The sequence below is a fragment of the Varanus komodoensis genome, unplaced genomic scaffold (genome assembly GCF_004798865.1).
Source record: "Varanus komodoensis strain SLA01 unplaced genomic scaffold, ASM479886v1 scaffold37, whole genome shotgun sequence".
In the NCBI taxonomy this organism is placed as follows: Eukaryota; Metazoa; Chordata; class Lepidosauria; order Squamata; family Varanidae; genus Varanus; species Varanus komodoensis.
The window spans coordinates 1,174,627-1,190,105 of NW_025335889.1; the positions used below are offsets into that span (position 1 = coordinate 1,174,627).

Genomic DNA, 15,479 nt, shown 5'->3' on the forward strand with positions numbered 1-15,479 from the left:
AGATAGGGAGAAAAAATATGCCCCATCTCATGTCTTCGCCTATAGAAAACCATTCTGTTTTTCCATATTCTGTTCTAACAGTAACTAATAGAGGTTATGTATCAGGACAATCAAGTAATGAGGCATCCCCATTTTTTAAGAACCATCCATAGCATCTCGTGATTCACACAATCAGATGTTTTCTGTAGTCCATAAAATATCTACTCTTCTTCTGAAATTCTTTGGTGCACTCCAGTTACAGACATAAGTTTCCAGTAAGATCTCAGATGCCTCTTTTTGGAATTCAGCTTGAATGTCAGGCATTTCTCGCTCCATAAAAAGGTGAAATTCTTTATTGCAACACCCTGAGCATGACAATGTTTCAAAAATTAAATAAACCTGGTCATATCTTCCTGTCTACCTTTAGATTTTTCTTTTTCATACAACTATGTAATATCTATGATGCATTTTTTTAAAAGAAAACTAATCCACTCTCCCTTTGGAGTCCAGTTCATGTAATGAATGTTTCTCTGTCTTTATGAACTATGGGCTTGATCTGTAAATTGCTACATTAGCAGCTCATACCTGAGGTATAAATACAAGCTAGGTACTACCAACTGACATCCATACAAAACACCTGGAAGGTGTGTGTGTGTGTGTGTACATGCAAGAATGGTTTTTAGTGTGGCATCACTAGCTTAGAAAGGAGGATTTTCTCTTGCATAGTACTTATGAGCAGATATATGTAAGTTCTCCCTTGCTTACTTCATCAAAAAAATCTCAAACCTTGAAGGCAAAAAAGTAGCGAGGCATAAAAGAAGTATTAAAGCTGGAAGGAGGAGAGACATGCAACAAGTGATATGGAAAGCGATATGATAGGTTGTCATGTCATCTGAGCCAGGTTAAAGTTTTCTAAAACCATATTTCTTAGAATGTAGCTATACTGTTTGAACTTGTTTGGAGCCTCTCTAGTTACTTGTTTTGTTTTTAGTTTTCATTTTTGTAATAAACACTGGGAATGCTGCAGTTTTGAAAGGTAAATAAGAAATGTGTATTATAATAGTGATAATGATACAGAAGTAGTTTCTAAAACCTTCAGAGCTTCTTTTCTTTTTCCACGGAGAGATTCTAACTAATCTAATCTTTAATTTTTTTGCAGTGAACACCTACCTCTTCATGATGCAAGCTCAAGGCATCATGATTCGTGAAAACATGAGAACGATAGGAGCTCAGGTTTATGAACAGGTGGTCCGCAGTGCCTATGCCAAGAGGAACAGCAGTGGGAATGATTCAGGTATATTTTATAAACCTTGTCACCTGTGTGAACTAAATTTGCACCTGCAGCCTAGGAGATTGTGAGCTGCACTGTCTGAAGTTTCAAGAGATTCAGTGATGAGGATGGCATTTATAAAACTGCTGAAGTCTGCACTTTACCTTTGAGGGTAAAAGGCACTACTTTGCCTCTTAAATCCCAACTTCCCTCAGATAGTGGCCATTCCTGTTAAATATTTGATATGTTACCTGAAAAAGGAACTTACACCAATATGGAGTATTAGTCCATTATATTTATATGAGAGATTAAACTTGCAGATAATGACACGAACTGCCATTAATCCTAAACCAGTTCCTTGGAGGCAGCTTCTGTCATTACTTCTAAAAGAAACATAAAAGGGTACATAAGGTACAGTTAACTCAGCCATGAATGCACCAAGCCAGTAGTTCCATGAAAATGCAGTATCTGAACAATAACACATGTATATTTATCTATGTTTATAGCCTGCCTTATGTCCTTTCAAAGAACCCAAGGCAGCTTACACAATGCTCCTCCTCCTATGATGTATGGGCTGAGTCTGTGACTAGTCCTAAGTTAACCAGTGATCTCCTTGGCTAAGCAGATACTAGAACCCAGATCACCTGAGTCACAGTCCCATATATTTAACCAGTACACCACACTGACATATAAATAAATCCAGAAGTAGTTCTATAATTCATGCCATATCTTTTGGATGGCCATTTTGTAGTCCTGCCAGTAGTCTAGCCTGAATCTGGATGGTCGGAACTTGAGCTGATTATTCCATGTCCTATGGTATCAGCAAGAAGAGATCTTGACCTTCCTCTTTGTGACAGCCTTTCATGTACTTGTGGAGTGATATCATGCCCCCCCACATCTTCTCTTCTGAAGGCTGAACGTGCCCATTTCTCTCAGGATATTTCACATTAGCATATTTATTATGTGGATAATAAATATTCTAATTTATTTTGGGGATGTGGATGAAATACGGATACTTATTTCCATATGTGGTGGGAAAGTGAAAATATTAAGAAATTTTGGTTATTGATTTTTAAGGATATTAGTAAGACATTGAACTTAAAAACTGAAGCAGATCCTGAAATAGCATTGTTACTAATGTTTTGTGAAAAGCAATGGAATATTAAATAATTAATAATAAATTTTATATCCTCAGCAAAATTGTTAATAGCAAAGAAATGGAAGGAGAAATGGTATCTCCAATTATTTTTTAATTTTTATTTTGTGTAATATGTGTTTTTTCTTTATTATATGGTTTTTGTATTTGTATCTTATAAAAAATAAAAATAACCTGTTGTCTACAATAACTCCTAAGTCTTTTGGATCGGTTGAGCCACCTGTTCCCCATCTTACATCGATGCATTGGGTTTCTTTTTCCTAGGTGGAAGACTTGAATCTTTATTGAATCTCATTCTGTTGCTTTCAACCCAGCAGTCAAGCTTATCAAGATCTTTATTCCACCCAGTTTTTAGTTAGAACTTGAAAGATGGAGAGGATGCATGAGGGGAGGTAATATCTTAAACTTCATGTTGGACCTTGAAGGTCCAGTTTGACTATAGAAGCAGGCTCACAAACCCTTCCCTAGCTCCATTTGTGGATTCTGGAAAGATGTCTGGAGTCAATTGAAGAACTGAATCTCAACTAGAATGCAATTCATATTGCTTCTTAATTTCTGTAGGGAAACATAGTATATCTTACCTTTGAGCCATAGACTTGTCAGAGATCTACCTGATCTGTCTTCCCCGATTATACTTAATGCTGAAGTCTAATAACACACAAATCATTTTGCAGTATTTGTAGGATGTTCAGTAAGGGTAGGGAAGAGATAGGCTTGCTATGTCTGGACTAAACACAAATGGACACACACCATTCACACATGTCTGCATTCCATGTTTGTATGGTCAGAGTACTTCACTGCATACATGTTATGAGCTGGGATGATGGTCGTGCACTAGTGTTCTAAATAATGTTTATGTTTATTACACCCTCAAGTGGGTAGAATATTTCATAGAAACCCTCCTTTTTTAGTGTTGACACAGAACCCTTAATTGCAACATCTGCTTTGTCTTAAGTGTTACGTAGTGTCCTAGAGCAATGTAATTTAATTTCTTCGTCGTGGCCTCTGTGCATCACACATATGGGTGCTGCGCCTGCGCAGTGCCTTTGGCCAGAAGATTACAAGCTAACGGTTTATTTTGGTGGGAAAAAGCTCCGCTCCCCCTCCCCCACAGCCTATAAAGAGCAGAGCGTCCGCCATTTTGTTCAGTCTTTGCGACCGCCGTTCACTGTGCCTCGTGCCGCTTTTGACTATCGCTTTGATCGTTACTCGTAACCTGTTTTTTCTCCTTTTACTCCCAGTTTTATATCCCTGATAGTTCTTGTTAGCTCTAGTTATTTCTACAGTTCTTCTTAGCTCTAGTTATTCTGCAGTTCTATTGTTCTACCATTATATTTTCTTCTTCTAAAAAAAACAACAAAAAAAAATTCTTACCCTCTGCACTGTCTCCCTTTTTCTTCTTCTTGCGATGGCGCAGCGAGCGGCCTTCCGCAAATGTGCGGAGTGTGGGTCGAAGATGTCACCATCTGACCCGCATGACCTATGCCTCCTCTGCTTGGGGGAGAGGCATAGGACCAACAGGTGCTCCCACTGTCTGGCCTTCTCCAAGCAGGCCAGAAAAAATCGGGAGAACCGCCTCCGGAGGCTCCTGTGGGATCAGGCTATTATGCAGTCCGACCCACTGGTCACCGCTCCGAAGCCTGGCCCGGCTGCAGTGGTCGCGCCCTCCCACCTGTCGGACGAAGGTGCCTCTACTTTGAGGGCCCCACCAGCTTCTCCCAAAAAGAAAAGCAAGAAGCGCAAGCATGCCAATGCTGACAAATCGGCCAAAAAGGCCAGGAAAGAGAAGCCCTCTAAGCCGGCCCGAAAGGTGAAGGATCCGGACCAACCCCGACACCGTGTCTTGGGTTCGACGGCAGCATCGGTACTGGCGCCAACCACCGTACCGACCCCACCCGAGCCAGCGCTCCAGGCAGCCATGAGGGTTACCCCTCAAGGGTTTCCCTGTTGTGTGGCTGACCCCCCAACCGAACTGCTTCCATCTCTCCAGCGGGGCTCAATCTCTGACGGAGAGATTCAGGACTCTCCCCCCAGGGCTAGGTCACAAACGCCTATGCCCATGGCCACACTGGAGGCGGATGTCGTTGAATCCCTGCCCAGGTCCCGCCGGAGCTGCTCCAGGGAGCATTGATCCGAGCAGCGATCCGAGCGATTCGAGGACTGGCATCACTCCTACTACCCATCTTGGGGCGAGCCATACTCGACTGGGTACTATCCCGCGCCGAGGGATCGGTCCCCACCACGCTCTCATGATCGTCCACTGCCTCTAGATTCAAGGCACACATCCCCAGTACCCCGGGATGAAAGCAGCTGGTCCACTTCTCCAGTGGAGTCTTCTTCGGCCCCTCCGTACTATGGCGCAGACTCCGATGACTCGGACATCGATTCTACCTCTCCCGACATCATGGTGACCTCCCAGGGCCCCGCATCACCGGACGAGTCGCAAGTTTCTTTTGCGGAGCTGATGTCCAGGCTCTTACAATTCCTGGACATCAACGCTGTCCAGCGGCCAGGACCGTCTACAGATAAAGTCGTATGATGTCCACGGGGAGCAGTCCACCTCCATCATCCTGCCCTTGATCACCACCCTACGGCAGGCGATGACGCAGCCCTGGGACTTGCCCTCTCACCCTCATCCAACATTGCGGAGGTACGAAGCCATGTACCGGGTTCGGGAGGAGGACATACCATTCCTCCTCTGACAGCCCAAGCCGAACTCAGTCGTGGTGGAGTCCTCCCAGGGAAGAGAGGCAAGGGGTCACACTGTGCCGCGAGATAAGGAGGGCCGCAAGATCGACTCCCTGGCCAAGAGGGTTCAGGCTTGGGGCTGCGTATCTCAAACTACGAGGCGATGTTGGCGAGACACCAGTATTTTATAATGCAGCGCCTCCACAACGTCGTCTCGGCCCTCCCAGACCAACAAGGCGAATTGGCCAAAGTCTTGATTAAGGAGGCAATGCACGTCGCGGTGCAACAGTTGTCCACAGCCAGGCACCATGTGGACACTAACTCGAGGGCATTCGTCCGTGCCGTTTCTCTTCGCAGGCATGCGTGGCTGAGGAGCGCCAACTTCCCCGAAGAGACCAAGCGGCGCATCGAGGAAATGCCCTTCGATGGGTCCGGGCTTTTCCATTCAAAGATGGACCATAAACTTAAAAAACTTCATGAGTTCTGCATGACGGCCCGATGAATGGAGCTCCAGTCGCTTCCGAGGCGTAAGTGGCCATGGAACCGTCTGCCCTACAGACAGCCGTATCATCCCAGGAAACAGCCTGAGCACAGGCAACAGCAACAGCAGCAGCGCTGTCGACAACAGCCCCAGCAACGCTACCAGCAGGGCCGTCGCCGATATGATGACAGGAGGCAGCGTTGACAGGACTGGCGAACCATTCTTCTATCCTATACCCACCCCCCTTTCATCTGGGGACCGGCTGCGAAGCCAACTCCCCATTTGGGAGTCCATCACATCTGATGGATGGATATTATCTATCATACAGCCCGGCTATAGGATAGAATTCGACACCATTCCTCCATCAAGTCCAATTCGGTTTACATCTTGCACACCAGTACCGCTCAATGAAATACAACAACTTCTTCATAAAGGAGCGATTCGTCAAGTAACTCAATATGACGGGCATCACGGATTCTATTCTAGATACTTTACCGTTCCCAAACGGGACAGTGCCCTACATCCAATTTTGGACTTGCGTGGTCTGAATCGATTCATCGTGACGAGGAAGTTTCGAATGACCACTCTCCAAAATATTTTGCCGCTGCTTAGGAAAGAGGACTGGTTTGCCTCATTGGACTCGAAGGATGCCTATTTTCATATTGCAATCCATCCCAAATATAGACGTTTCCTTCGTTTTGCTGTTGCCCCGAATTTCTACGAATTCATGGTTCTACCTTTCGGTGTGGCTACCACTCCGAGGGTGTTTACTAAATGCATGGCCCCTGTCTGTGCTTATCTATGCCTCCAGGGCATACAAGTTTATCCTTACCTAGATGACTGGCTCCTAGTCTCCAGGTCCAGGGAAGCACTCCTCACTTCTATCTGTATTACCTGCGCCTTATTGGACGACCTGGGCCTTTGCATTAATACTGAGAAATCTTCTCTCCTTCCGGTACAGAAGCTTACGTTCATCGGAGCCCACTTGGATTCGACGTTGGAAAAGGCGTTCCTCCCTCAGGACAGACAACTGACTCTCACTTGCTATGTTCATCGAATGCGTCGAGACAGATCGGTTCCGGCGAAGTCCATCCAGAGACTTCTAGGACATATGGCTTCCGCCGTTGCAGTGGTGCCACACGCCAGACTGCGACTCCATCTGTTGCAGCTGTTTTTCAACAAAGTGTTCCACCCACAGAGGGATCCACCGTTGAAACTCCTTCGAGTCCCATCCTCGGTCCTCCATTCGCTAATATGGTGGTTGAACCCGACCAATCTGACTGTTGGGGTCCCCTTCAGGTCCCGAGGCCCATCGATTACAGTTGGTACCAACGCGTCTCTTCTAGGTTGGGGAGCGATATGCTCCAGCCTGTATACTCAAGGCACGTGGACTCATCAAGAATCCACGAAGCATATCAACTTCCTGGAATTGTTGATCGTGTTCAAAGCCCTACGCTCTTTCGAAGATGTTCTTCAAAATCGGGTTGTTCAGATAACATCGGACAACATAGCCACCGTTTTTTATCTGAACAAGCAAGGCGGGACCAAGTCTCCAACCCTGGCCAGACTTTCTATGCAGATCTGGGACTGGTGCATTTGAAGAGATATTACGATAATAGCAGTCCATCTGGCCGGTACAGACAACGTGGAAGCAGATCTTCTCAGCAGGCACGTGCTCATCTCTCACAAATGGGAACTGGACCCCCAGACATGCGACAACCTTTTCCATTGCTGGGGGTTCCCCGACGTGGACTTGTTCGCCATACAACAGAACAAGGTGTGTGCGACTTTCTGCTCAAGAGTGGGAATCGGACACGAATCCCTAGGGGACGCCTTCATGATTCCATGGAACAATCTGAATTTCTATGCCTTCCCACCGATTCCGCTGGTTATGAGAGTCATAGCGAAGATTGTTTGCAATCGGGCCACAGGGATACTAATTACTCTTTGGTGGCCACGCCAAGCTTGGTTTCCCACACTGCTGGACATTTCTCACGGGGAATACCTACATCTTCCACCGCTCCCATTCTTGATAACCCAGAAAGATGGTGCACTTCGTCACCCAGATATATTATCATTAAAACTAACAGCGTGGCGAATCCAATAGCTGACTTCACTATGTCTCTACCAGTCACTACTCCAAGGGGTTCGAATCCGACCTTCAAATCCACTACTGTCCTTGTTACGTCTACACCGACAACTACTTCAAAAGGTTCAAACTCTACTTTTGAACCCAATAGAGTTGCAACCTCCGAATCCGCTGTGGACAGCACTGCACCAGCACTGTTGGATCCGACTACTGTGCCATCGAATCCGACAGCCTTTCATCCGGACATTCAATACATATTGGACTCCGCTTTAAAGCCTTCTACACGGAGGTCTTACGAAGCTAAATGGAAGCATTTCTCCGCCTTTGCTGACTCTCTTTCATTCTCTCCATTTACATCGTCAATTCCTCAAATTCTTCAGTTCCTCCTGGAATTACACCACTCTGGACTGAAACCATCTTTGATTAAAGTATATACGGCAGCCATCGCCTGTCATCAGGGTATGGTGAATGGTTCGTCCATTTTCTCCCAACATACTATTAAAAGGTTTTTGAAGGGACTTTATAATCTGAATCCGTCGATCAGACCAGTAATGCCCACCTGGAGTCTCTCTGTTGTTCTGCAAGCGCTTACGAGAGCTCCTTTCTCACCGTTGGCCACAGTCGATTTACATCTTGTCTCATGGAAGACAGCATTCCTAGTTGCGGTTACCTCAGCCCAGAGGGCCAGCGAACTCTGTGCTTTGCACGTAGACCCACCTTATCTCAATTTTCATAGAGAAAAGGTTGTCCTGCGGCTCGATCCATCTTTTCTGCCTAAGGTATCCACACCCTTTCACATGGGGCAAGATATTATTTTACCTGCCTTTTTTCCGGCTCCGTCTACTCTGTTAGAAAGGACATTACATTCACTTGACATTTGACGCTGTTTAGCATTCTACAGATCCAGGACTGAGTCTATCTGACGTTCACATAGATTTTTCATTAAATATGCTACCAGGGGCCAAGGTACCCCTGTCACTCCGCAGAGACTTTCTAAGTGGATAGTTCATACCATCACCCTGTCTTACCAACTGGCCAATATCGACTTGCCCAATACCCCTCGAGGCCATTCGACTAAGGCTGTGGCTACCTCATTGGCCTTTGCATCGGGTATACCAATGGACGATGTATGTAGAGCTGCTACTTGGGCGAATCCTTGCACTTTCGCCAAACATTACCGCTTAGACGTTCAGGCTCGACAAGATTGTTCCTTTGGCAGAGCCGTTCTTTCATCTGTTCTTCGTTGAGGACACCTTCCCTCCTCCGTTATGGTAAGCTTGTTAATCTACCCATATGTGTGATGCACAGAGGCCACGACGAAGAAAAGCAGGTTGCTTACCTGTAACTGATGTTCTTCGAGTGGCCATCTGTGCAGTCACACAACCCACCCGCCGGCCCCGCTCGGTGTCGGTGAGTGGACCTCTATCGTTATTGAATGTTATCATTGTTTCTTGGTACCGATATTCATTGTTCTCTCGGTACTGATACTGTTCACAGTAGAACTCATTTACAAGTCATTTTTTCCACAAGTGGGCGTCCATTTGGTCGTCAAAGACTGAACAAAAATGGCGGATGCTCCGCTCTTTATAGGCTGTGGGGGAGGGGGAGCGGAGCTTTTTCCCACCAAAATAAACAGTTAGCTTGTAATCTTCCGGCCAAAGGCACTGCGCAGGCGCAGCACCCATATGTGTGACTGCACAGATGGCCACTCGAAGAATATCAGTTACAGGTAAGCAACCTGCTTTTCCCTCTAATTATTGCACCTAGGAAGAGGGAACCCTTTCAGATATCTATTCTGTAAAAATAAGTTTCCTGGAGCATACACATATGTGAAGGGAAAGCTTGTAATGACCTTTAAAAATCTGTCACACTCTTCCAGATTATACAACCAGCCTAGTCCTCTTTGGAAATTCATTTTTGCATTTTTTCTAATACTATTTATAGATGGTTTGAGAAAGCCATTATGAATTTGGTCTGCATCATATTCAGTTTTCAAAGGCTCGTTTGCTGCTAGGATAAAGACAGTTATGCAGAAGTATTTGAATGAACCACATCCCCTTCACCTTTTGCTCCTGCCTTGGAAAAAGGATAAATCAGCAAAATCAGTGCTGGAATTTCACATCGGTGCTGGAATTGCAGCCTACAGTAATGGAATGTACATGTAATGTATAATAATGGAATGAAGATACGTGATATCTGTGGAAAGATCATCATGATAACTACACACAGTCCAAAGGTGCTTCTGCATTCATGGTTGATCTTTAACAAGTTTTGGTGTGTGAGCAGTTTTACCATTCTTAACCTTTTATCCCTAGACTGACTCTGAAATAAGTTAAACTTAGGGAATGACCTGATTAAGGAAGGCTAGAGTTCTTGATGGTTGTGGATTTGAACCTGAGGTGCTCATACCTTCAGAGTTTATACTACGTCTATATCAACTTGACAACTTTCTCACTCGTTCTTGCATATCTAATTTCTTTCAACAATCAACATATTGGCCCATTAAACCATAGTTCCCAGAAACAAGAGTACAGCCATGGCATCTGTGCTAGAATAGTAAAACTGTAGATGGGTTTTGAAAGTAATTTTCACATCTACAATAACTTTTATTGTACATAGTAGAGGAGTAAATTAACTGAAATAGCCCATATTTTTTTTTAAATCCATAACCGAATAGAGTAGTCTTCATTAAAGGTTAGGAGTAGAACAAAATAGTAACAAATTCAGTATATATTACATAGCTGATCAATAATGAGCAGGCATGATCAAAAGGCTCATCCACATGCTTACCAAGTGCCCTGGCCTGTCATATTTTTTCAATTCTGTGTTGGTCTCCTTCACACTGGAATACGAATAAGCTGCAACTACTATACGTTAGGACTGCAGAACTCTAGTAATGGCACGGTTTGCAGAGAGGAGGAATAATTTGAATGTTGGACAAGAATAATACTTTTTCTTTTAAACTATGCATATCCTTATAGACTTAACATGCTAGGCTGAAGCTAGTGAATTCTTCATTGCAACTAGAGCATTTGTCACAAAAAGCATTTAAAAAATTAGTCGCTGTGTAAACAACTAGAGTAAATTGTTCATATTTGTCACAGAATGTACAGCATTTGAGCAGAAGTAGACATGGATAAAACACTAACTGGAAAAGACAGGGAAAACAGGGCTGTATGTATCTTAGTGAACTCCAAGAGAATTTTGGAACAAGTTTCTCTTAAATCAAGATGGCAGTGACAATAATATTATAATCTGTACTGATCAAGGATGGGCTACAGCTTCATTTAGGGCAAATTAAGTGTTTGGGCCAGGAACCTGCTGGTACTTTACATCTTCAGCTTTGGTATCATAATAACAGTCTATTGTTCATGACACTAATGTACACATTATGAGAGATACATTGTGACAGATCTTAGAATGAGGGACTAGAATGCCTCAAATAAATGAGGCGAGCATACCAGGTATAGTTTTTCAGGGACAACTGTGTTAACAATTCTTAATGGCTTTATAGATTTTTGTGCTCTTAATTCCATAATTTCACTTTTAAAAAGGAATCAGATTGTATGAAAAGGCTGTGCAGCATTAAAATATGAATACATTTACTGGCTAGCAGAAGTTTCTGCTAATAAAGAAAAATACTGTAAACACTGTAGCCTAAGTAGCACTTTTCTCTTCCTCCCTCAGATTACCCTCTTGATTTGAACCACAGTGAAAGCCTTCTGCAAACAACAACTTTTCTTCCTGAAGATTTTACCTATTTTCCAAACCATACCTGCCCTGAAAGACTCCCTTCTATGAGTGAGTACTGTTTTAACTTATGCCTCACTTTCCCATCAATTTCCTTGCAGGCAAGAGGCTGTCATTATTATCATCTTTCTTAACCTTGAGGCCAATTAGATGAGTAAGAAGGTTGTTCATTTAAAGTTTTCATGATTCTTCAGCGTTGCTATTAGTAAGTAGAAAATCCCTTATTTCAATGTATGTGTAAATAGAATAAATCCCCCTTCATTCTGTGAAAGGATTTTAACTGGTTTTAACTAGTTCCAGTGATGAGGCAATGTGGTCCCATGTATTGTGTTGGTCTCCTCAGTAGATTCAGATCCAACCACAGCAGTGCAGGACCTGTGTGAGTAGTTTGAAAACTGTGTCTAGAAAACTGAGTGATTTGTAGGAACACTCTTGATTAAAAACATGGGGCATGATCCGGCCCATGTATTTAAGCATATTTAAGCCCCATAGATTTTTAGAGGCTTAAAAGTCTGTGTGCTTAGCAGTTCCCAGTTGAATTCAATGGTGCGTCAACTGAGAGTGTTGAATTTTAGATGGATCATTTGCTTAATAAGAAAAATAACCGTCCCACAGAAGTTACTGGTTGCACCGCAGATCTAAAAGCCTCTTATGCATGTTTCATCGATGCAGCATATTGCTTTTCACACACATTTAAGTCAACACTACTATCAGTAAGCTTAAATATGATTGCTGGTCACCAAAAATGCCTCACTGTTTGGCTTTAGTATATGAGGGCTGTTCTCAGCTAATTGTAGAGATTCATGAATTGTAGAGATTCCACCCAAAAGAAAAAGTGGTCCCATCACTGAAGTATCTAAGGCCATAAACCCAGGATATAGAATTTATGCCTACAGTTCTAAGGCAAGTGAAGCACTGTTTGTATGTTCCTATTAATCCTTCTCCATCAGATAGTAAACTGCAACTTTCTGTACATAGAGAAGGGACTGGCTGCTGTGAAAAAGGTAAAATCTATGTTAGACATACTTAGAAAAGAAACTTACCTTATCTAAACAAAGCGTGCAGCCACACTTTAAAAAAATGCTGTCTATTAGCCTGGTTACTGCACCTAGACAAGGATATTGTAGAGTTGGAAAACATTTAGAAAAGGGAAACTAAAATAAGTACGGGACTATAGCAACTCCTATTTAAGGGAATAATACAGCTCCTGGGGTTTGTTTAGCTTAGAAAAAAGTCAAGTAAGGAAAGTCACAGAGCTTTTCAAAAATGTGCATACTATGGAAAAAGTGAGTAGAAATACATTTTTCCTCATAAAACCCAAGGTTGTCCTAAGGAGCTGAATGATGGGAGATTCAGGACAGAGAAAAGGAAATGCTTCGCACAGCATATTGTTCAATTGTGGAATTCATTTGTATAAGATCTGGTGATGGCCACCACTATTTTAAAAGCGGGAATCAGACAAATTCTTGGAGGATACCACTATCAGTGGCAACTTGTCCTAATGACTGTATGCTACTTGCTGTAGAGGCAATAATAACTATTATATACTAGTTGCTGGGAGATGTTGGTAGGTGGGTGCTATTTCTGTCATGCCCTGCTTGTGGGTTTTCCACCGACAGCTGCCTGCCTGCTGTGTGAACAGCATAATTTTCTTTCCAAGCACTGATGCAGAGCTTGTTCAGGTTACTACCTGCTCTATTTGTCTCATTGTATGATCTCATCAACACAGGATGCTACACTCTAGCCTTTACATTGCCACTTGCTTGCTCGATGAGTAATGATTGCCCCTGGCAAGACTGGCACATCCAGAAATACTACACAGCTATATGTGAGCTGCATGTCCACATGCCCATTTTTGTTTTTCCCACTCCCTCTTGTATGGAAGTGAGTGAGGGATGCTGTCATATGCCCTGAGCTTGATAGAGTTCTGAAACTAAGGACAAAGATTTGTTCTTTATTGCCACCCTGGTGAAGAGTCCCATGGCCCATTGCCTCTGCTGTCTGGATCTGGGGTTTCCTTGTATGTGAACAAAGGCCAGGACTTTTTTTGTCACAGAATGCACCGGAACAGTGTTCCGGCACCATTTTTTCCAATGGATTTTACGAAGTGATTTTGAATCGCCTGTTGGTGTAGCAGGTTAGCAGCAAACTTCATTAACATAGTGCCTGCTGGCTGCTTTTGTGTCTGTGCCGCCCGGCTTGGGACGCTGCTCGGCTTGGGATTGGTGTGTGTGGTTGCGCGCTGAGTGCTTACTGCCGGCGGCAACATGAGTTCTGGCACCTTTTTTACAAAAAAAGCGCTGACAAAGACAGTTGTAGGGAGTCATTTCTTGCTTTATTTGAATGGCTATGGTGAATCTCCATAAATTTTAATATTATTTCTCTTGCATTATACTTCACACAACAGTATGTAAACTGGTAAGGGTTTGAGAAGGTATTGGAAATCAGTTGCTGATGACAAAGTGTAAGAGTTGAAACAGACTCTATAGTGTAAGGAAATTCAGTAATTGGAAGCCCATATTCTTAGAGTGGTGCTTGTTTCTTAATTCTGCTGTTTAAATACACAGAGGGCCCTATTGATGTAAATATGAGTGAAATCAGTATGGAGGAGATTCACCAGTTCTTCTCCCGAGACCCTACTATCAAACTAGGAGGTCACTGGAAGCCTAAAGACTGCCTGCCTCGTTGGAAAGTAAGTTGGAGGAAGGGAAAACAATGTTTATACAAATAATAAGACTTAGTAGATTCTAAGGGAAATTGTGGGCTTCCGTTCCTAAGGAACTTGAAGTTTTATTTTTCATTCCTTTGTTTGATAGCTGGTAGCTTAATGAATATTATTTATTGAACAGAATTTGGACAGTCTAGGAACTTTCAGACTAATACCCTGTAGACCATAAACGATCCATAACTAGGTAACCACAAATCCACTCACCAGCTGGGCCAGGGCAAGTGCCCAGCTCCACATAGGCCCTGTCTTATGAGGTCTTACTTCCATTGCAGCTTTTGAACAGGTAAGAAACAGCAGTGTTTCCTGAACAGCAGGAGGATCTCCAGCTGTATCTTACCTCTTTCATACAGTGTACAAATAAAAGACAACTGTACTTTTTTCCAAGTCCTTTATATGTGTTTGTCAGAGAATGCAGGGGGCCATTGATGGTGTCCACACACAATGTTTTGCTTAGGGATGTGCAAGAAATCAATTTGGAGTTGGGAATCCATCAGGTTCTTTGGGCTCTGTTCCCCAGACTGCAGCCTGCTTTGTGACAGCCCAGAGTCCAAGTTCCTGGTGAGCATTCACAGCATCTGTGGGGCACTCGCTAGGAAAAATGCTCCATCTGCTGCATAAACACCCCCCCCCCCCTTTACACTGCTGCCACCACCATTATCAGCAGCACCAGGCAGGGAAGAAGGTTGTGAATGGTACCCAGAGTGCCTGCTCTCAGCACCCCTCTTCTGTGTCCTGCAGCTGCTAGGAAGGTTGCTAGTTGCATGACTGAGGGTCCTTAAGCATTTGTGCTTTGCAGGACCAAGCAGTGCATGAGAGAAAGTCTGTGGATGCTAAAGGGATGAATTCTGAAAGGGTTCAGTCCAACCCTAGTTTGGCTAATAAGCCAATCCAAAATTGTGGAGTCCTCTAGAATCCCTTTCTTGGGGTGCATATCACAGCTTTTCATTCTCCGCTTAATGTCTCAGCTACCATAGATTCCACAAATTTCACCTTCTTTGAGCTCTGTCCCTTCTTTTGAATACCCTTATACATCCTGGAAAAGGAATAAGACTTGCCTCCAGAATGCTAGTGCGACTCTGTGACTGACACTAAATAGTGGAAACCAGTATTACCCCAAAGGAGGAAAAATGAAAGGGGAGGGGACATTTCAGAACAGAAGCATCTGACAATAATATAGAAGATGCTAGTAAATCTGCTTGTGAAATTTGTAAAGCACATTCTTGTATAAACTTCCTGAATTCACAGTCTGGCATTTTAGTGCACATGGGAGCCCAATGAATGATTCTGGCCAAACCAGAGACTACCTCAGGTTCTGTATGTTGCATACATTGGCCTTCT

The 15,479-nt window shown here is 43.6% G+C and overlaps 1 protein-coding gene across 1 annotated transcript in view; it reads left to right on the forward strand.

Moving 5' to 3' along the window:
* The window catches only part of B4GALT5 (beta-1,4-galactosyltransferase 5), a 74,795-nt gene that overhangs the window by 47,165 nt on the left and 12,151 nt on the right, over positions 1-15,479 (forward strand). Inside the window, exons 2-4 of the mRNA XM_044440243.1 lie at positions 1,139-1,273; positions 11,351-11,464; positions 13,981-14,105. Of these exons, the coding sequence (XP_044296178.1) occupies positions 1,139-1,273; positions 11,351-11,464; positions 13,981-14,105 (374 nt within the window). The remainder of the gene's footprint in view (positions 1-1,138; positions 1,274-11,350; positions 11,465-13,980; positions 14,106-15,479) is intronic.